Source organism: Canis lupus, chromosome 6, assembly GCF_011100685.1.
Source record: "Canis lupus familiaris isolate Mischka breed German Shepherd chromosome 6, alternate assembly UU_Cfam_GSD_1.0, whole genome shotgun sequence".
Classification (NCBI taxonomy): domain Eukaryota; kingdom Metazoa; phylum Chordata; class Mammalia; order Carnivora; family Canidae; genus Canis; species Canis lupus.
Window position 1 is genome coordinate 60,009,800 of NC_049227.1, and position 21,095 is coordinate 60,030,894.

At 38.0% G+C, this 21,095-nt stretch overlaps 1 protein-coding gene and 1 pseudogene across 1 annotated transcript in view; both read left to right on the forward strand.

Annotated features, from left to right (window-relative positions):
* The window catches only part of GTF2B (general transcription factor IIB), a 34,858-nt gene continuing 13,763 nt past the window's right edge, over window positions 1-21,095 (forward strand). The window contains exons 1-2 of the mRNA XM_038541457.1: window positions 1-159; window positions 4,859-4,965. Coding sequence (XP_038397385.1) covers window positions 143-159; window positions 4,859-4,965 — 124 coding nt within the window. The 5' untranslated portion in view covers window positions 1-142. The remainder of the gene's footprint in view (window positions 160-4,858; window positions 4,966-21,095) is intronic.
* Window positions 14,531-17,891, forward strand: LOC111096410 (annotated as a pseudogene).

Here is a 21,095-nt window from a genome sequence, read left to right on the forward strand (position 1 = left end):
CCCGACCCGTAGCCGCGCCCTATTATGACCACGTGGGAGGCTCGCTCTATAAAAGCCGGGCTCGGAGCGTCCCGTCGCCACAGTCGCTTCCTGTTCTTGGCGCGTCGGTCGGCTCGTCGCTGAGGCCGCGGGGGCCGTGAAGATGGCGTCTACCAGCCGGTTAGTACGTCCGGCCGAGCCGCGCTCGCTGAGGGGCGGGCGGAGAGTGCCAGAGTGGGCAGGCGGGCCCCGGGGGGCCGTGTCGGGCAGAGCGTTCCGGAGGTGCGGGGGGAGGCGGTGGACTGGCTGGCCGAGCCGGACAAAGGCGCTTCCAGACGGCAGGGCTGTCAGGGGCGGCTCAGGGGCTGCCGACCGCGGCGCTCCCACAGCGGCGGTACCACCCGACGTCCTGGCTCGTGAGCTCATCCGGCCGCCACCCTGTGAGGGCCGCTGTGTCCCCAGCCCCCCCTCGTTTCGCGTCTTTTTTTGGGGGTGGGTGGGGGGGGGTGGATATCTTAACTGTGGTGTTTTTGTTTTTGTTTTTTTTGTGTGTGTTAATTTTTTTCTACGCTTGTTTTTCCAGCTGTGGCTCAACCAGCCCACGATCCTTTCCAAAAAGCGGGAAAGGGTTAGTTCCAGGCCCCTGTCGATCTGACAGCTGTAGAGTTAGGGACGTCAGCCCGAGGGGAACTGATTACCGTCCCAGAGGCCTTCCGAAATGGAAGCTGGGGGCGTTTCCGAAGAGTTGAGAAGTTCCCTTCTAAGAGGTTTATATTTTTACAGAGGTCTTCTGCATTCTCCTGAAGAAAATCTTGCCTGCAGACAATTGCTTACATACGCTGGGAAGTTACTAAGTCTTTTTTTTTTTTTTTTTTTTAACACTAAGATATTTTTTTTTTTAATGTGATATACTCCTATCTACAGGAAATAAGTGCAGTGCCCTTAAAGACAGCCTTTAATCCTGTGGTCCGAAAAAAATGTTTGTAGACCCTAATTAAGTCTCTCATTACCACTACGAGGTAGATATTAGTATTTTTGCATAAGTGTAAACTGAGTCATGCCGGTGTTGACTTTTCCAAGGTCAGTGTCAGAACAGAGTGTAGAATCCCTTATCAGTTTCCTGTTACCACGCAGCTGGCCTCTAGTTAGCTCATAATGTATTGAAAGTGTCAAGTTCTATAGCTTCTGGGGAGGTAACTGGCATAATTTTTTTGAATTTGTTATCCTCTGTGAGAATTGAGTTCCCAGTAAAAGCCAGTATCACAAAACAGCAAACTGGAGAAGTCCGGGCCCTTTTGTGGTACTGCTAAGACTTACTGCTTTATGTTACTGTACTTTTTAAGGGGGGAAAAAAAAACGGTGTTGGGGGAGGCAGTGTTAGCTAAAACAACTTGGAAACCACTCAAAGCCAGGGACACTCTTGTTTACTGATTGTACTTCTGTGATTGAATACTCAATCATTCGGTCTGGGTGTGGCTCTGTTGGGAAAGGCTTTTCTTGTAGGTAAGTGGAAAACTTGAGCTTCCTGAAGACACCTAACTACCACGTCTTAGGGCAGTAGATCTGAAAAGTAAATGTGGTCACACTTGGGCACAGCTTTTCCATAGGATAGGACAGGAATTTTGTAAGAAAAATTTGCAACAGTTAACTGTAGTTAAGTTCATGTGCTAGATTCTTTATCAAAAGAATACACTTACCATTGTGTGTCTCTATTTTCTTCATTTGTTAAAAAATAATTTTTGAAATAAATTGTTTCTGGACACGTCCAGGTCTTAAATCTATGTGTCATTGAGTTGTCCATCTCTAAATTTTCTACGGGTGAGAACAAAGGTAAAATGTTAGTATTTCTGCCTTTTAGTTTGTTTTTTTTTTTCCCCCCTTGAGGGAGAATAGTTACTAGATTATGAAACTGCCTGGTGTTTTCACAGAGAAAAACACAAATGTTGTGAGTTCAAGTCTAAACTCCACCATTTTTCTGTAATTTCAGGCTAATCGTTTTGTAAGCTTAATCTTTAGAAGGGAAATAACCTTTATTTTGCAGGGTTGCTATGAAAATGAATAATAAGTGTAGCACTAGGCACACAGTGGGGACCCAATAAGTGATCGTTATAAAGTGAGATTTGGGTTTATCTGGCTCCTTAGGTACTCTGAATTGTTTTAATGTCTTGGGTGGTTGTTTACTCCATTCTTTCTCTTTCATTTCTCTCTCTCCCTTCCCCCACTGCCCTACTCTTGTGGCTCCTTTTTGATTACTCTTGTGGATATTCTAATTAAAGTTGACTGCTGTATCATGATTCATTTTATTTTTTTTATTTTTTTATTTTTTTTATTTTTTAATATTTTATTTATTTATTCATGAGATACACAGAGAGAGAAGAGAGAGGCAGAGACACAGGCAGAGGGAGAAGCAGGCTCTACGCAGGGAGCCCGACATGGGACTCGACCCAGGTCTCCAGGATCACACCCTGGGCCGCAGGCGGTGCTAAACCACTGCACCACCAGGGCTGCCCCTCATGATTCATTTTATTTTGGATACGTAACACACAGTAGTACAAAAACAAAAGTGAAAAGAAGTTTCTTGCCTAGCTCTCAGCCATCTAATTCTCCCCTGAAAGCAGCCATCATAACCAGTTTCTTGGTGTTTTCCTAATAGTTTAACAAACTTGTTTAACAGTGCCAATCTCTCTTGTTCCCCCAAAGTCCATTGTAAACAGTTTGCTACCTTTTTACCATTTTTGTGAAGTTAGCACACATTTTAGGTGCACAGTTCAGTTAAAAATGAGCGCATAGACATAGCTACCACCCCAGTCAAGAAATTAATTGCCACTGGCACCCTGGAAGCCTCCTTGTGCCCTCAGCCATTACCCCCTTTCCAAACATAACCATATCCCAACTTCTAATACCATAGATTTATTTTGCCCACTTTAAGGTTTATATAAGTGGTTTGTTTTCCTCTGCCTACTTTCTTTTGATCAGTATTTTTGAGAATCATCTTTGTTACTGCATATAACTGTTATCATACTTTTTCTAGTTTTGTATAAAATCCCTATGGGTGCCTAGGTGGCTCAGTCGGGTAAGCGTCCAACTCACGGTTTCAGCTTAGGTCTTGGTCTCCTGGTTGTGTGATTGAGCCCTACATCAGACTCTGTGCTCAGTGCAGGGTTAGCTTCAGATTGTCCCTCTCTCTCTCAAATAAAATCTTTAAGAAAAAAAATCTCTAACTTTTTTCACTTAGCATATCTTTGAGATATTTATATATCATTTATATGCATACATACAAGATAATTCTACTTTTTAATAGTGCAAAATATATGGCCTTATCTTTGTATGCTTTGTGCCGTATGGCTGCCTATTTGTAATTATTGTTACTCTGTTAAGATTTTCCTTTATTTCAACATAGTTTTTCATAAGTCATACTAACCTCTTAATTTATGTCATAATTTTTAAAATATTTTCCTAATATGAATTTATAAAACAAACTTCTATTCCCCCATTTCCCAATGAACAGATCCAAGACATGTTCTGGTTAACTTGAATTTATACATTTTGGGATGTGGATTATTTTATCAGTTATTCAGTGGGAATCACCTATGTTGAGAGTTGATATTCTGAATTATATTTGCTGATGTTAGAAAAATTTACCCGAACCACAACTATCTGTTTGCTTACTGTAAGAATGTTTAATAATGTCTTTTAGATGTATATTTGCGATGGCCGTAATTTAACCTTGTGCTGTAGTATTTCAAGTGAACTTTTATTTTTATTTTTTAAAGATTTTCTTTATTCATGAGAGATAGAGAGGCAGTGACACAGGCAGAGGGGGAAGCAGGCTCTTCACGGGGAGCCTGATGCAGGACTCCATCCCAGCACCCTGGGATCATGACCTGAGTCAAAGGTAGACACTCAACCACCGAGCCACCCAGTCAGTGTCCCTCAAGTGAACTTTTAAAGAGGGCTTATTTTCCATGATACCAAACGTTTAATTATTGTGAGAGAAATAACTACTAAATCTGTGTTAAATATCTTTGTTGCTTTTTATTTTAAAAAAAATTTTTTTTTAAGTAAGCTTTATGCCCAGTGTGGGGCTTGAACTCGCAGCCCTGAGATTAGGAGTCACATTCTCTACCACCTGAGCCAGCCAGACACCCCTCTTTGTTGCTTTTTAAAACTGATTTTGTGTCCTTTAAGATTGATGGGTCTTTCCCAAACTGCTTTATTTTCAAAATAGAATAATTGAGCACATTAGTACTATCACAAATAGATTAAAAAGTAGCTTTTGAAACCATTTCTTGAATGGCAGCAACTCATTTTTTTGACTAAATGAAATCTTCAGGTGTTAAGTTCAGCAGATGCAGCAGGCACATCCTCCGTTCTATCTACCTGTTAGGTTCGGTCTGCTATTCTAAATCTATTACTAAGATATTCGACAAGTAGGAAAAAAAAAAAGAATTGAAATGTATTCTGACTAGAAAAATAAATGGTAAGTCACACAAACCAGATGATTATATGTAAATGTCACAGGTTAGTATGGTAGCTAGTCATTTCTGTGCTAATCAAGATTTTTAAAAATCGAAGTAATCTACCTATTAAAAGAAAAAACACTTGCTTTCCCTTTAGGTTTTTAAAGCCTTTAATGTCTGCAGACCTGAAACTGTTCTTAGAATAAACAATTGTAATGGAATGGAATCTATCTGTTAATTAGTAGCTGGAATTAAAAGTTAGCTAACTGGGATGTTTACTTTGCAGATTTAGCTTAAGTGTATTACACATGTATAGTATTGGGGAATTGTTCAAATCTTCCTTTACTCCTTCCCCCTAAAAGATTACTTTGTTACATTGGGAGAATATAAAAAAAATTTTTTTTTTTTTCTTCATTTAGTTTGGATGCTCTTCCAAGAGTCACGTGTCCAAACCATCCAGATGCGATTTTAGTGGAGGACTACAGAGCTGGTGATATGATCTGTCCAGAATGTGGCCTGGTTGTAGGTGAGCAGTTACTATGGTTTTAAGTGAAATCACTATTTTGGGTACTTTGCTTTTGTGCATTTCCTGAAGTTTCTTTTAATGAATACATTTTGTTTTTTCCCCTACAGGTAATTCTTAATGATTTTACAACCAACATACAAAAAGAATTAGGGGAAAAAAGTCTAAAATCAGAGATACCATATTTTATTACCTATACAAATGCATATATTTCATGATGTTGGATATGAAAGAACATTTAAATTTGAGACAACCAATCCAAAAGACCTTCAGTCCTTAGTCTTCATTTTTTTTTTTTTTTTTTTTAAGATTTTATTTACGTGAGAGAGTGCAAGCATAGAGGGAGAGGGAGAAGCAGACTTCCCGCTGAGCAGAAAGCCTGAGGCGGGGTTGGATCCCAGGACCCTGAGATCATGACCTGAGCCAAAGGCAGTTACTTAACAGACTGAGCCACCCAGGAGTCCCTCCTGAACCCCTCTTAGTCTTAAGTATTTGTTGAGGGCAGAGTGGGGGTGGTGGTGACACTTATTTTTATAAAATAATGAATTAGGGGTGCCTGGGTGAAGCATCTGACTCTTGGTTTTGACTCAGATCATGAACTCCGGGTTGGGGGATCCAGCTCCATGTTGGGCTCCATGCTCAGTGCAGAATCTGCTTGAGATTCTCTCTCTCTTGTTCCTCCTCCTCTGCCCCCCTCCCCCTGCTCTCTCTCTCTAAAAAGAAATAAATACATCTTTTAAAAAAAATGGATAAATTTAATCCAACTTTTGTGGCTTTTAGATATTTAAACAAGATTTGTTTTAGGGTAATAAAGGTGTATCTGCACTGAATCTTACCCAAGGCCTTTTAGTTAACGGATCCAATTGCTTATATAGAATGATTTCTTTATGAATTTCTGGTATAAGATTGTTATTGTCAAAAACACTGCTTAACATTTTCATTTTGTTTCTACTTGCTCGCTTATCCAGATATATAGCCAAACTTTTGAAGAGAAATGGTCTGTTCAAAAATTATTCTTATGGGGGAGGTTGTAGCTAGCCTTTGAAAAAAGGAGTGAGACTTATTAGCCAGTTGAAATACTTAGAAATGAAAGTGCTAGTAGGATTATGGGACGTATAACAGAAACATTGGTGGTGATACATTGTGGAATTGCCTTACTTGGAGGACATTGGCAGTATTCATCCAAGTAGACTGCTCTCTTCAGACCTCCAGTGGAAGTTTTAAATCATACAGAGTCACTAATAGGAACTATAATCCACTTATAATTAATCGAATTCTATTCAGGAAGCAATATTAATAGCTTAAATATGCTGGACACTGTTTTAAATGATTTATGTATTCAACTCAGTTTATCCTCAGAGAAACCTTTGCGATAAGTACTACTAATATCTTCGTTTCAGAGATGAGAAACTCAAGTTTAGTGTGGTAGTGTAGCTCCACTGTCTGCATGGAGTCACATTTCTATCCTAGATTGCCTTCTGTAGTAAAATGAGTTCATTTTGAGATTGGCATACTGTGACCCACCACCTTTTAGTATATATGGCCTGCCTGCTAAGAATGGCTTTCACATTTTTAAGTGGTTGAAAAAAACTCAAAAGAATAATAATATTTTGAGATACATGAAAATAATATCAAATTCGAATTTCAGCATTCATACATAAAGTTTTATTGGACACAGCCACACTTGCTAGTTATATATTGTCTGTGACTGCCTTTGCATTATGACAGCAGAATTTAGTAGTTGCCACAGAAACCATATGTGGTGCTCTCTTCACTTCATACTGCTGCCCAGTGCACTATAAATCCCAGTAATGCAGTTAAAATTCCTTAGCGTTTGAGTACAAAGCCTGTCTCCATACTGCAACATTTTATTTTGTTACCATACCCGTCATGTCAAAACAAAAAGAAAAAAGTGAACTTTGAAAGTCATGCTTTTTTTTTTTTTTAATTTTTATTTATTTATGATAGTCAGAAAGAGAGAGGCAGAGACACAGGCAGAGGGAGAAGCAGGCTCCATGCACCGGGAGCCCGACGTGGGATTCGATCTTGGGTCTCCAGGATTGCGCCCTGGGCCAAAGGCAGGCGCCAAACCGCTGCACCACCCAGGGATCCCGAAAGTCATGCTTTTAAAGTACATGCTTTTAAGGGTTATTTTGTTATTGAATCAGCTGGCAAAGCTTTGAATTTATTTTGCAGTGATACTATAGCTCTGCTAAAAGAATATAATAAACTTTCATGTTACCTTACCAGATAAACAATTCTCATACCAATTTAGTAAAACAATGATCAGAAAATTTAGAAAATGTGTAGTGGAATATCTCATCACAGCAGAATTTCTTCACAACAATAAAAGAATACAATAAGGCTGCAGTTAAAGTAAGTTTCTGAGTGGCTTATTTGTAGCCCATATAGGGTAAGCCATTTACCAATGATGAGTTAGTTAATTTGTGTTTGTGATAGCTAAAGAAATGTGTCCAGAAAAAAACTTTTTTAAGACAATTAGCCTCTCAGCAAAAACAGTTGCTTGAAGAATTAAGGACCTTGGGAGCAACACTGATAGTCGATTAAAAGTCCAGGCAAATTTCAAGTATTTTTCCTAGACTTTTTTTTTTTCTTCCCTAGACTCTTGATGACTAGATAGATGTTACTGAGTTGTTGATTCATTGTGTCAGTGCAGAGTTTTTAAGAGTTTGAATCATCTGCATGGAACAACTACAGGAGAAACTATTTTTAAAGAAGTTACAAAAATGCTAATTGAGTACAATCTGAAGTGGAATCTGCTAAGATGTGTTAAAACTGATGATGGTAAAAATACATGTGGAAGAAGACTTAGTTGGACAGAGATTGTGAAAGTGTAAGATTTGTAAAGCCTGTAATTATTTATTGTATTCGTCAGCAAGTATATTGTAGAAGAGATTTGAATCTGTTCTGTTACTGAGCGGTATATCAGTAGTGAACTTCATTCACTCTCATGGACTTAACTGTCAGCACTTCAGTGAATCGTTGTCAGAAATAGAAGCTGAATATCTCAACTTGCCTACCACAGAGTAATTTGATAGCTTAGTGGTAGCAAAGTTTTCTTAAAATTGTTTTTGAGCTCAGGGCCAAGGTTGAAATTTTTCTGAACTCAGTCCTGCCTTCGACCACTACTGTTGAACACTGGATGGCTTAGAAATTAGCTTTTGCTGCAGACTTGCTAATATTTCTTAATTAATTCAACCTAGAATTATAAGGCAAAATAGTGCCTATATGTTAAGATTGCACTGTAATAAAGCCAATTTGGCAACAACATTATTTGAATCACAAATAACGTCAAGTTGCTTTAATGTATTTTATAAACTTTCATTACCGTCAGAAGTTAAAACAGGAACTAGGATCTTCATTCCCACACAAATCTGCAGCAGCTATATTTTCCAAACTCAAACTATAATTTAATCAGTGTTTTCCAGACCTGGATGCAAAGGAAATTTTCATATTTCAGAATCTGTTTAACTCTGCAATTAAGGACCTTCCACCTAACCTTCAATTGGGAGTGATTAATCTACAATGTAATGACATGTTAAAAGGCAAAATATCAGAAGAATGTAATAAAATTCTATAAATGCCTTTCAAGCAATGAATATGCTCAATTAAAGTCATATGCTTGCAGATTAATATCAGTATTTGGCAGTTCTTATCTGTGTGTGAAAAAGACTTTTTAAAAAATGAGATACATAAAATCCCTGTTAACACAGCATTGACAGATGAACATTTGTAATTGATTTTGATGATAGAGAACACTAACTGAATTCCAATTAAGGGAAATATTATCACCCCAAAAGAGAAGTCTCTTCTTTCTCAGTAGTAGATATGTATTACAACAAATTATACTCAGCTATTATTATAGTTTTAATTTCACCAATAGAAAAATCAGTGGAATTTTCCTCTTCATGCAAGTGCCTCAGTTTAGCCTCTTGACCCACAAAGCCTAAAATATTTACTATATGGCCCTTTAGAGAAAAATGTTTTCCAACCCATAAGTTAAATGAGAACATTCTAATTCCATAGTATTAGGATCAAACTGGTAGTATGTAAGAGTTAAGAGATAGAGGTTGCAGATAATTTCAGCTTCTTGCCTCTCCTAATTTAAAAAGCAGTTCAGGAATTTTGCATTCTATTCCCAACCTTCCATCAGCTTCACTTCAAACTAGCATGATAGTTCTGTAAGATTAACCAACTGGAGAAGGAAGATCTAATTCATAAGGCTTAAGTCCTTTTTTTGTGCTTGGAATCTCTAATCTTTACTTGCATTTTTCTGCTTATATCAAACCAAACAAGTTAGTTTTCTTTTAGTTTTGTTTTATTTACTTATCAACCTTGAACACCAGCATTGAAACTATTATATTTTATCCTAACTAAAGCAATTAGGCTTAAATTGTAAGGCCTGAAAATTAAAAAAAATAATCTGATTAAATTTCCTTTCTGTATACAGAAATATCTTTTTATGGTAATTGATTTTTCTGGGGATACCTGGGTGGCTCAGCAGTTTTAGCGCCTGCCTTCAACCCAGGGTGTGATCCTGGAGTCCTGGGATCGAGTCCCACATCAGGCTCCCTGCATGGAGCCTGCTTCTCCCTCTGCCTGTGTCTCTGCCTCTCTGTGTCTCTCATGAATAAATAAAATCTTTTTTAAAAATTGGGTTTTTCAGACAAAAATATAACAGACGCCTGTTTTAAAATACACAGTAGCCTCATCCATGTATTTGTGGTTAAACATGTAGTGTGTCGTGCAAATGAAGTATCTATTCCATGAGGTGGAAGGCAAGAGTCTGCTAACAAAGTTCTGTTTTGCTGAAGAGATAATCAAATTATGTTGAAAACTTAAATGAACATTACAGTCCTGAACATTACAGTCCATGAGTCTAAATTAAAAAATACATGTACATGTGTACATATATACATAAATGCATATGTTACTGTCATAGATTGATCATAAATTTAGATTGTATTATATATTTAATTGGCTTTGCATCAACTTGCTGATTTAAAGGAATACGCTCTTTGTTTCCAGTTCAGTTCTGCCTTTATCTCTTATGCTATAGAGACAGGGAAGAAATTAGTCTGGGCAGATATCCTCAACCCACTAAGGGCATAAAGTTTGTGGCATTTTTTATATTTGAGATATTGATGTTCAAAGAGATGTCATTCTGTGCTTCATAATAAATAATCTTGGTTTACATGATTTGAATGTGCTTGCTATAACATTTTACCTTGTCTGAAACTTTTTAGATTATACCATATTTATTGAATAAGCATTTTCAATAGCTTTTGATTTAAATAATCAGACAACTATAGAAACTGGAACTCTTAGATTTGTTTTTGAACAACTCAATACTTAATATTTAATTTGCACTTAAACATAGGGTAGCCTGTTGTCACTAACGCCTCTTAATTTCAAACTCAACACTTAGATACTGCTCAACTGTTGATGAAAGGTATTGCTGCCATCTTTGGAAATTACACTTTGTCAAACCTCGAAGGTCTTTTAATCCCCCCCCCCCCCCCCCCCCCCCAGTATTTAAGTAGTTGTGTGGTATTTAGTTTCAGCTGTAACTTGGGTGGTTTCCAATATTTTGTGGCTATTTTTTTTTTTTTAGACATTTTTTTTTAATTTATTTATTTACGATAGTCACACAGAAAGAGAGAGAGAGAGAGGGGCAGAGACACAGGCAGAGAGAGAAGCAGGCTCCATGCACCGGGAGCCCGACGTGGGATTCGATCCCGGGTCTCCAGGATCGCACCCTGAGCCAAAGGCAGGCATCAAACCGCTGGGCCACCCAGGGATCTGTGTGGCTATTTTTAATACTATTTAACGTGTAGTGATTGCCTAATTGACTTCTCTTTTATTTGAATTATGAGACTTTTATTTTAAACATGGGAAGTGTTATGATTTGTCATTGGCTGTTTAATCTTACCAATGATTCTTAGGGTATTGGTAGTGATCTCTAAAATAAGGCCAATTTTTGGGCAGCCCTGGTGGCTCAGTGGTTTAGCACCACCTTCAGCCCAGGGTGTGATCCTGGAGACCTGTGGTCAAGTCCCACGTCGGGCTCCCTGCATGGAGCCTGCTTCTCCCGCTGTGTCTCTGCCTCTCTCTGTGTGTCTCTCATGAATAAATAAAATCTTTTTTTAAAAAAATAAATAAAATAAGGCCAATTTTTAAAGCAAAGCTTTGCCATTTCTACCATGCAGCTGTTGGCTCTAACAGCACTGTTTTATGGGGTTTCTCCCCCCAAATCCTAAGTGTGGTTGTGTCACTAAAAATTGAGCACTAGGTGGCAGTGTAATCATATTTAGATTATCTGTTCAAAATTTCACCTTGTACATTGTTTATAGCCAGCAAAGTATTAAGTTAGTAAGCTGCTGTTAAAGCATAAAATTGGTTATGATGTTTATAAATTAGGATTTCAAATCAGGTGGTGTTTAGATGTAGTTATCATTTCTAGTTAAAGCCACTTTTTATCTGCTGTTTAAACCTGAATTCTTTCATTGTTCTTAAAAGGAATATAAGGAAACTACCAGTAAATAGTATAGGTATATTTGAATGAAAAAGATGAGCCAATGTGACTTCTTTCTAAAGTCATTCTGGATATTTATACCAGGGCATGTGACGTATAAATGTGCGTTAAGAATCAGCTGTTTAAAAGATTCCAAACCCCATTTCTAGAAATTCTAGTTCAGATCATAATCAGTAATCTATTAAGAGACACACATCTGTACTATTAATTTACCACATTTTTTGAGATGATCTGTACTTTTGGATTTTCATCTTTTCCACGTCAGCAGACTGCAGATCCCTGTGGGGCAGATAGCTTATGCGTGTTCATAGCTCCTAGTATAACTAGTGGCCCTCGAATCTAGGCTTGGCTCTATAAGTTAATGAGCTATGTAACTATAAGCAAGTTACATAATTTCTCCAAGCTTAACTTTCTTCATGTGTAAAAATAAGTCATCCCCCCAACCCCACCACGCGCCCCAAACGGGGAGCAGCTACCATACCTCTCAGAATTGTTAGGAGTTGTTAAAAATCAAATGAGATAATGTGTAAAATGTATAGTATGAGATTTCTGTGATATTTTGGGGGTACCAGTACTCCTTTTCTCTTAACTTTGTAGAAAAAGCAGGTGATTCTGAGATGCCATTCATCATAGCACGTCAGCTTGCAAAATGTGTTTGGGTGAGTCTACCAGATTGAACGCTCTCAGTTTTAAAGGATTTTATGGGGTTTCTCCCCCCATAAAATTTTAAAGATTACCAGATTACCATTTTTATTTTATTTTTTTTATTCTCAGATTACCATTTTTAAATTTGCATTAGCAGTGTTTCCTGAAGGAAAAAATTCAAGAATATTCACTTTCAAATTCTTGCTTAAGCCCTCAGAGATAGCTGCCCCCCCCAGAAATAGCCTTCTTTACCTAAATTTAGAATTTTTAATTTAGGTGCTATTTTACCTTAAGCATCAGAGTATTACTAAGTTTATTTGGTTAACACAGCCACTCTTTGGGGGTAACTGAAGCTTGCAATTCTTCGGTAATTAGCTTAAGATTTTACATCTAGTAGGTGACGGAGAGCCTTTCAAATCCAGATCTGTAGGACTTAACAAGCCTGTTTCTCTTAAGGTGGCTGTGCTGGTCAGGGAGAGGGAGGGAAGGATCAGATGCTATAAGCAAGCTCTATAGCAATTCTTTGGCTACTGTGTGAAAGGGAGGAGAGTGTATTAATACATCACAGCATGGTAAAAGCTCTATTCCAGATCTTCCAAGTTTGTTGAGAACACAAAGGAAGGAAGCAGTGACTTCCTGGGGAAATTACTGTTTAATTTACATTGAAACCTGATCGTTAAGCATGAGGAAGGGTTTATGGAGGGAAGGTCATTCCAAGTGGAAGGATAAAGAAACACGTCCCATAGGATAGAGGCCTGAAAGTGTTAGTATGTGAATGACTCAAATTATTTTGACCAAGGTTAGGATGCATCTTCCATCAGGGTTGCAGTTCTTCAGTGTAGACGCTGCTGCTGCAAACCTGCCTGTATTTGAGGAAAAAAGAGATTTATTCAGATACACAGGGCTGGAATTTACAATGCATTTTGCTTTACAAATGGTTTTCTGAATGGTAATTATACTGACTTATACGGATTTTTGTTTAAGGCCCCAAATCAGGATAGAGTAGGCTTTTGTGGGCTGGTCTGGGAAATTAACTATGATGTGGTTCGTTCCTAAGTGGTAAATCATTTTGAGTTTTTACTCAGTTTACATTGTGGGAACATAAACTGTGATTTAGAGACTGGCTATAGTATTAATGGTACTTCTTTTTAAAGTATCTATTGATCAAATAGCTCTTGAAAATTGTCTTTAATGCTAGCTTTCTTTTTTAAAAAAAAATTATCATTTGACAAAGAGTACAAGCAGGGAGAGTGGCAGGGAGAGGCTTTGCTCGGTGGGGAGCCTGATGTGGGGGCTCGATCCCAGTATCCTGGGATCATGATCTGAGCCAAAGGCAGGTGCTTAACTGATTCAGCCACCTAGGTGCCACATAATGCAAGCTTTCTGATAAGAATGTACAGAAACTAAACTAAAAAATCAAGGTTCTTTGAATGAAATAGCATAAGGAAGAATGGTAGAAGGGTAGATGACTAGGAAGGTGTGGAAGCTAATGATGCATTTCATTTCAGCATTAGACTAATACATGTAGTGTGTTGACTTAAACAATTTTTCAAAGCACCTACATTATTTAAAAAACCTCAATGCTTAGGGTTTGTCCACCTTGAGTAATACATTCTGATTATTGAACTTTCAAACATGGCATGCTTTTGAAAAATTTTGTAGTTTCAAATCAAATCGTTTTAATTTATCTTTTGAAAACAAGTAATTTGCAGAATGTTGTTCTAAGACTCCTCCTTCTGAATTCTCTACTGCTAGTTGTATACCAAAATGCTCCAATCACTTTCTAGGAAGATGGCAGAAAGAATTAAAATTTAGGGTAACTCATTCTAATACTCTTTTTAAAAATTTCTTTATTAATTTACAATAAGAAAAAAAATTCTGAGGCTAGGTCAGGCCTTAAAAGATCAGACTCTTCAGTATTGGCTTCCTGGCTGCTTTTGGTATATTGCAGTTTTCCCCTGCACTGTTCAGATTGCTACTATAAGCCATTCTGGTTTTAATATTGTACTACAAAATAACCTCTGGTTGGATTTCTAGTTTATAGCTTGCATGGTAAGAAGGTTAGATAAGTTTGTCTTGAAGTACTGTTTCCTTTAGACTATGAGGCAAAGTACCTTGGTTCTACTGGACATTCTTTCTCCTTTCTCTCCTACCCCATAATTCCTTGTAGTAGTAGAGGCCATGGGTTGTTGGCCTGCTATCTATTACCCCACTCTTTGTTTAGTACTAAGTAGAATCCCCACATTTTAAGCAGGTGTGTGGCTGCCCAACTGGACTGTATTTCCCACCTCCTTTGTAGCTAGGCATGACCATGTGATCTAACCAGTGAGTTGTAGGTAGAACAGGTATGTGCAACTCTGGATCCTGCCATCAGGGATATACACTCCCTTTTTCTCCGTTCCACTAGGTAGAATGCAGACATGATAAAGGGAACCACCGGTAGGCATCTTAATGCTGCAAATGCTAGTCATGATCAAGATGGCTTATTAAAAAAGTAGGAGGAGCTTGGGTCACACTAGTCTAGTAGGACTGTTCACTGTGGTCTCTTAATGTGAGGAAGTTCTATCTTGTTTAAGCAATTATTATTTTTGCTTTAATCACAAATCTGTCTGTATCCTTCCTGATAAGTTTCTAGAGTCGTCCTGGGAATTTATTTTATTTGGGTCATCTGTTAACTGCCAGTGGCTGTGGGTACCCAGAGAGATTGGGAATTCCTGGTGACAATGGATTAGGAGGTTTTCCATCATGACTGCCACCACCAGGCATGGATTAATCGTTCTTTAGTACAGGATGGATAAGCAGAAAAGTCAACCTGAGGCTTATGAATAAAAACTACAGTGAAAGAAGAACAGTGATCCAATGGACTTAACAAAATTCTGCCCCTGGCATAGTTTACTAGAAGAAAGTTAGAAAATAACGGATATTTGGGGGATCAGTGAAATAAAGCTTCCATAATATTTCTATTAAATGTTATCAGGAAGAAATATCCCAAGGAGATAAAACTTTTATTTTTTTATAGTAAAACTTTTATTTTTTTATTTTTTAATTCATGAGAGCCAAAGGCAGATGCTCAACCACTGAGCCACCCAGGCGTCCCAGTAAAACTGTTTTAGATAGTAATTAGGTGACTTAACATTCTAGAAAATTGAATCAGCAAAGCAGAGAAGCAATCTGAATATAAAGAATGAATGAGGAAGTGGTGAAGACAAGATAGCCATTATGGTACTACTTGAAGATCCAGGTGACTATGATAAAGTATTAAAGGTGCAGCAGAAGAAAATGTACATTTGTGGCAGTAGACCCTCATGGTTGCAAATCAAGAATCCTACACACCAGTTGGGAGTGTGTCTTTTAAACATTTAAAAATATATTCTTGGTGAAGACTTGCAAATCACCAACCAGTAATGATAACTCTGATTCCTTGGTTTGTTGTTTGACAGAAAAAGGAAGTCCTAGAACAATTTCCCACAAAATACAGTGCTTAAATTCTATTTGCTAATTGTTGTGTGGAACAGCATTGATGACTATTTGCTGATATTCCTGGTTCTTTGAGCTACCTGGAATTTTATGCTTTTTCACCTTCTTTGAAGTTAAGCATCACTCCTTGACTGGCTTTGGCCAACGGCATGTGAGTGGAAATATTACTATTCGAAACTATTAAGTCAGTGCATAACTTAACCACATTCTTTTACCCCCCTAGCTTGTCTCAAGTGGTAGGAATTCTATCATTTTGAGTGATGAGGATGGCATACCAAGCTGTCCTATCCCTATGTAGATTCATACATGTGGTATGAATAAGAAAGAAACCTTTGTTTTAAGCCACTGGCCTGAAATTATTACTCGAGAACAACTTAATTTATGTTAATGCATAAGCACTAGAAGAATAACTCACAAAATGCTGTGCTTTGCTAAGATGACAAACATTTAATGAACTCAGCACAATCCCAATATAAGATAGTCTGCATTATAGTAGACTGATGCTTTAATAAATGTCTATTTTAGTTCACCTGTTACTTTTGTGCATAATGTTGAAATATTGGAGACATTTCTGTTTTAAATCAAAGGCATTGTTTTGAAAGTTCTGACAAGTGCTGTAGATATAAAATAGAAATGGAAGTTAAGCATTGGAAGAGGAACAAGTTCTTTGCCACTGATGGGATTCTATATCTAGAATATTCAGATCAAATTTTAAAAATTAATAGTCTATTAAAAGTGGCTGAATATAAGCATATAAAATATTACAGCAATTACTAGTTAGAAAATGGGATTTTTAACAGAAAAAAATTAGATCTAGTCATAAATGTGACATACATATAATCTGAAAGTAGAGCTTAAGAAAGTATTGCCTTGTCCAAGAAGATTGATAATTGTTCTGCCATTGCCAAAATAATGGATAGGTTTGGTGCAGCTTAATTCAAAATCAACAGTATTTTGGTGGGAGTGAGTTTTCATTTGTAATTTATTGAGGTATAATTGCATGCAGTATAATGCACAGATCCCAGATGTAGAGCTTGCACCTTGACACTGCATATACTGCTGTTATCAACACACTAATCAGGATGTTTAGACCATTTCCTTCCGTTCTCAGAAGTTCCTTTATGTTTCTTTTTAGTCAGTCACCTCTGTTCCCCAACCCAGTGGCAGCCACTGTACTGATTTCTATCTTCATAGATTATTTTGCATGTTTTTGAACTTCCTATAAATAGAATCACGTAGTATGGTTTTTTAGTGACTTTCTGGGCTCAATAGTGTTTTTGAATGCATTTACATTACTGCATGTCTCAGTAGTTTATTTGCTGAGAGATATCCCATTGGATACATTTTCCTGTTAATGGACATTGGGTTGTTTCCAGTTTTTAGTAAAATGAGGAATGCTGCTATGAACATTCTTGTATGAGACTTTTGTAGGTAAATATTTAAGAGTGGAAATGCCAAATCATGAGGTTGGTGCCGTAGCGGTTGGTGTGAATGGTTTTGGCAATTATTCTCGAATTGTTCTTGAAAAACAAAGAAATGAAACTTACTCTCTTAGAATATGGTAAAAATATCTTCGTTCGCTCCCCCAACCTAACGTCTCTGCTGCAGGCTTCCACGCTGCCGCCATGGCCTACATGGAAGATGGTGAGCAACCCTGCACCGAGTCCTCTCATTCTGGGAGCTCAGGCTCCAAGTCCGGGAGGCAACCAAATGTTCTGTCTCAAAAAGTGGAATGCGGTGGCCATGTGGAGCTGGGACATGGAGTGCAATAGGTGCACCATCTCCTGGGTCCAGGTGATGGATGCCTGTCTTAGATGTCAAGCCAAAAATGAACAAGAGGATTGTGTTGTGGTCTGGGGAGAATGTAATCCTTCCTTTCACAACCACTGCATGTCCCTTTGGGGGAAACAGGACAATCACCACCCTCTCTGCCAGCAAGATTGGGTGGTCCAAAGAATCGCCAAATGAGAATGGTGGAGGACTTTCTTAGTGCATTTGTTTGGAGCCCTGGTGGATCTTATTATCAAGTGCCCTATGAAGGCCAGAACATTCCAGGGAACTAATTCTTCAAATAGGAGGAGATGGCTATGTGGTCTCTTGGTACTCATCAGAGGCATGTTAGTATTTGTCAGTTTCATTTTCAGAAATCCTCTATAATAAGACAATTTATTATATTAAAGCTGGTCATTGGGATCCCTGGGTGGCGCAGCGGTTTAGCGCCTGCCTTTGGCCCAGGGCGCGATCCTGGAGACCCGGGATCGAATCCCACATCAGGCTCCCGGTGCATGGAGCCTGCTTCTCCCTCTGCCTGTGTCTCTGCCTCTCTCTCTCTGTGTGACTATCATAAATAAATAAAAATTAAAAAAAAATAATAAAGCTGGTCATTCCTACCTCTGTAGTATATGTCACACACACTGCTTAGAAGTACTTTAAAGGAGGAAAGAGCTACAAATTGAATGACTGTAATTTATTTATTGATATCCAAAGGGCTGTGGAAGCAGTTCCATTTGGAATTGATGTATGCTTATAGTTGATCAGTTGGGAAAAAAAAAAAAAAGACAATGTTATAGTAACAAAGTGAAATTTAAAACCCAACCCTTGGGCAGCCCCGGTGGCACAGCGGTTTGGCGCCGCCTGCAGCCCAGGGCGTGATCCTGGAGACCCTGGATCAAGTCCCACATCAGGCTCCCTGCATGGAGCCTGCTTCTCCCTCTGCCTCTGTCTCTGCCTCTGTCTCTGTCTCTATGAATAAATAAAATCTTTAAAAAATAAATAAAATAAATAAAATAAAACCCAACCCTTATCCTTTATTATTTATTTTTGGCTGAGAAGGGGTGATTGATGAAATTTGACCTCTCCTTCCTGAAGTCATTCTCGATATTGTTGATAACCAATAATAATAATAAGTTTGGGCCAGTGAAATAAAATTTAACCTTTGGCCATATGGAATTTCAGCTGTCTTTTAGGCTGTCATCCTGTCTTTGGTTCATCAAGAAAACCTAAATCTACACTCACCTCACTGTTCAGTAATGGAACAGAAGTATTTTCAAGTTCCAGTCAGATTATGTTGTAATTAAACTGTGTTTTAGGTACGAATGTTAATGAGGGGAAATTGTTTACCACTGTAGCATTGGATCAGAAGTTTACTTTGTAATAAAAATAAATGGTTTATTCTGTTCACTTCAAAAAACTACTTCATTCTCTTCCGACAGCTCTCTTAATACATGGATTGAGAAGTGTACCTGTGTGTAATGTTATGATATACATATTGAATGTGTTTACTTTTTTGGCTCGGGAACCTGGTCAAAGTGGTAGCAGTCCCACTCTAGATGGAGGAAAGAACCGTGCTGTGTTCTGTATGTTATAGTAGTGGTTTTATTTTGGCTATTATAAACTTTCATATATAGACTTTCTATCTGGTGTTCATTTTACAAAAATCAGTGTTTGGTTAAGAATGGAACTTGTAAAAGTTGGCCTGTTCCTCTGTTCATGTTCCTCGAACATGAAAGGATATGGGTGGGAGGTTTTGTGTATGTGTGTGTGTATGTGTGTGTGCAAGTGTTTATTGGCAGGCTGCTGCTTTTTCAAAGGTTGATTATACCCAAACATTATGGCTGCCTTGTGTACTTACCCTTGAAAAGTTTATGTATTGTAGTTTTCTTCCATAGCAACTTCTAAAATGCTGCCACATTTAGGTTTTCTTCAAATGAAAATCCATTATGCACTCTGATTTTTTTGAATGGTCAGCCCTATTTTGTTACTCATGCACTTAATCTGTTGGTCCGGTTACAGTTTCATGATATGCTATTTGAGTTATTTTGGAAATTTTATTTCTTACCAATGCTATGTTTTGAGCAGTAAAATATAAAAAGAGGGAATGGCTCTTGGCACAAATCACAGATTGTTGAATGAGTCATGTAGATTGTTCCCACGTATGTGGGAAAATTACATCACTACCAAGTTTTGGGTTTTCTATTTATACTATCCTAGGCCAGCTTCCTTGCACTCCTCTTTTCCCACTAATTCATATTTCTTTTTAAAGGCATTACAAAGCAACCAATAAAAGAAACTCATGGTAGGTTATTTTGGGGCCAAAAGGAATATGCTATGAAGTAAAGTACTAATTAGCCAAGATGCCTCATTTTTAGATTTCTAGAGACACTTGAAAGATGTGAGCATACCTCCCTATCTTTTCATTTACACTGTTCTCTTAATACATTCTTTAAAATATTACAAGTTAATGATATTTGATTTTTTTAATTTAGAATTTGTCAAGTAATCCCAAATATGAAGGCCATAGTAGTTTTCTGTTGCGTGCATGTTCCTGTGTTTTTATTTCTCTAACTAGCAAAGTTAGATTCCCATTTTTCCCTTTGAAAACATTGTGCATGGGGAGCCTGGGTCACTCGGTTAAATGTCAGACTTTTGGTTTCAGCTCAGGTTGTGATCTTAGGGTTCTGGGATCCACTGCACAGATGTCCTGAGATGTCCTGCTCAGTGGGGAGTCTACCTGAGATTCTCTTTCTCCCTCTCCTCCCCACCCCACCCCACCCCCTGCCCATTCTCCCACTCATATGCACCTGCGCACATTCTCACTCTCCCAAATAAATAAATAAAATCTTTAAGAAAATGAAAATGGGCACCTGGGTGGTTCAGTCAGTTAAGTATCTGCCTTTGGCTCAGGTCCTGAGATCAAGCCCTGCATGGACTCTGCTCAGCAGGGACTCTGCTTCTCCCTCTGCCTCTACCCCACCCCCAACTCCTGTTCTAGCTCCCTCTGCTATCTCTTAGATAAAAAATATTTTTAAAAGATTTTATTAATTTATTCATGAGAGACACAGAGAGAGGAGGAGACATAGGCAGAGTAAGAAGCAGGCTCCCTGTGGAGAACCTGATGTGGGTGGGACTCGATCCCAGGACTCTGGGATGATGCTCCGAGCCAAAGGCAGACACTCAACTACTGAGTCACCCAGGCACCCCTCAAATAAAAAAAATCTTAAAAATGAAAACAGTGCATGGAGACATAAGGGTATCACTTTAATTGGTGGATGCTATTAAAGGGGCTAAACTGTTTAAAAATCTTGTTTTGGTATATATGATACAGATGTAGTGAATAGAGATTTTCATGGAACAGGCACAAAATGATTTAATTTTAGGAAAAACACCTACACGAATTAAAAAAGCAGAAGATATATACACTAAAATATTTACAGTAGCTTTCTCTGGTGTTGAGAATACAGGTAACAAAATATCCTATTTTGTTTTGCATATACATACACACACACACACACACACACATATATATGTGCAAGCATTATTACTCTTTTATAAAAAGGAAGAAAAATCAGTCTCTTAGAGTGATCTATTTGAGACAAGAGCCCTTTTTGGTTAGTACTGCAGTAAGACCTTCAGTCTATGATTACAGGTTTCATTACTTTAAAAAATATTATAATTC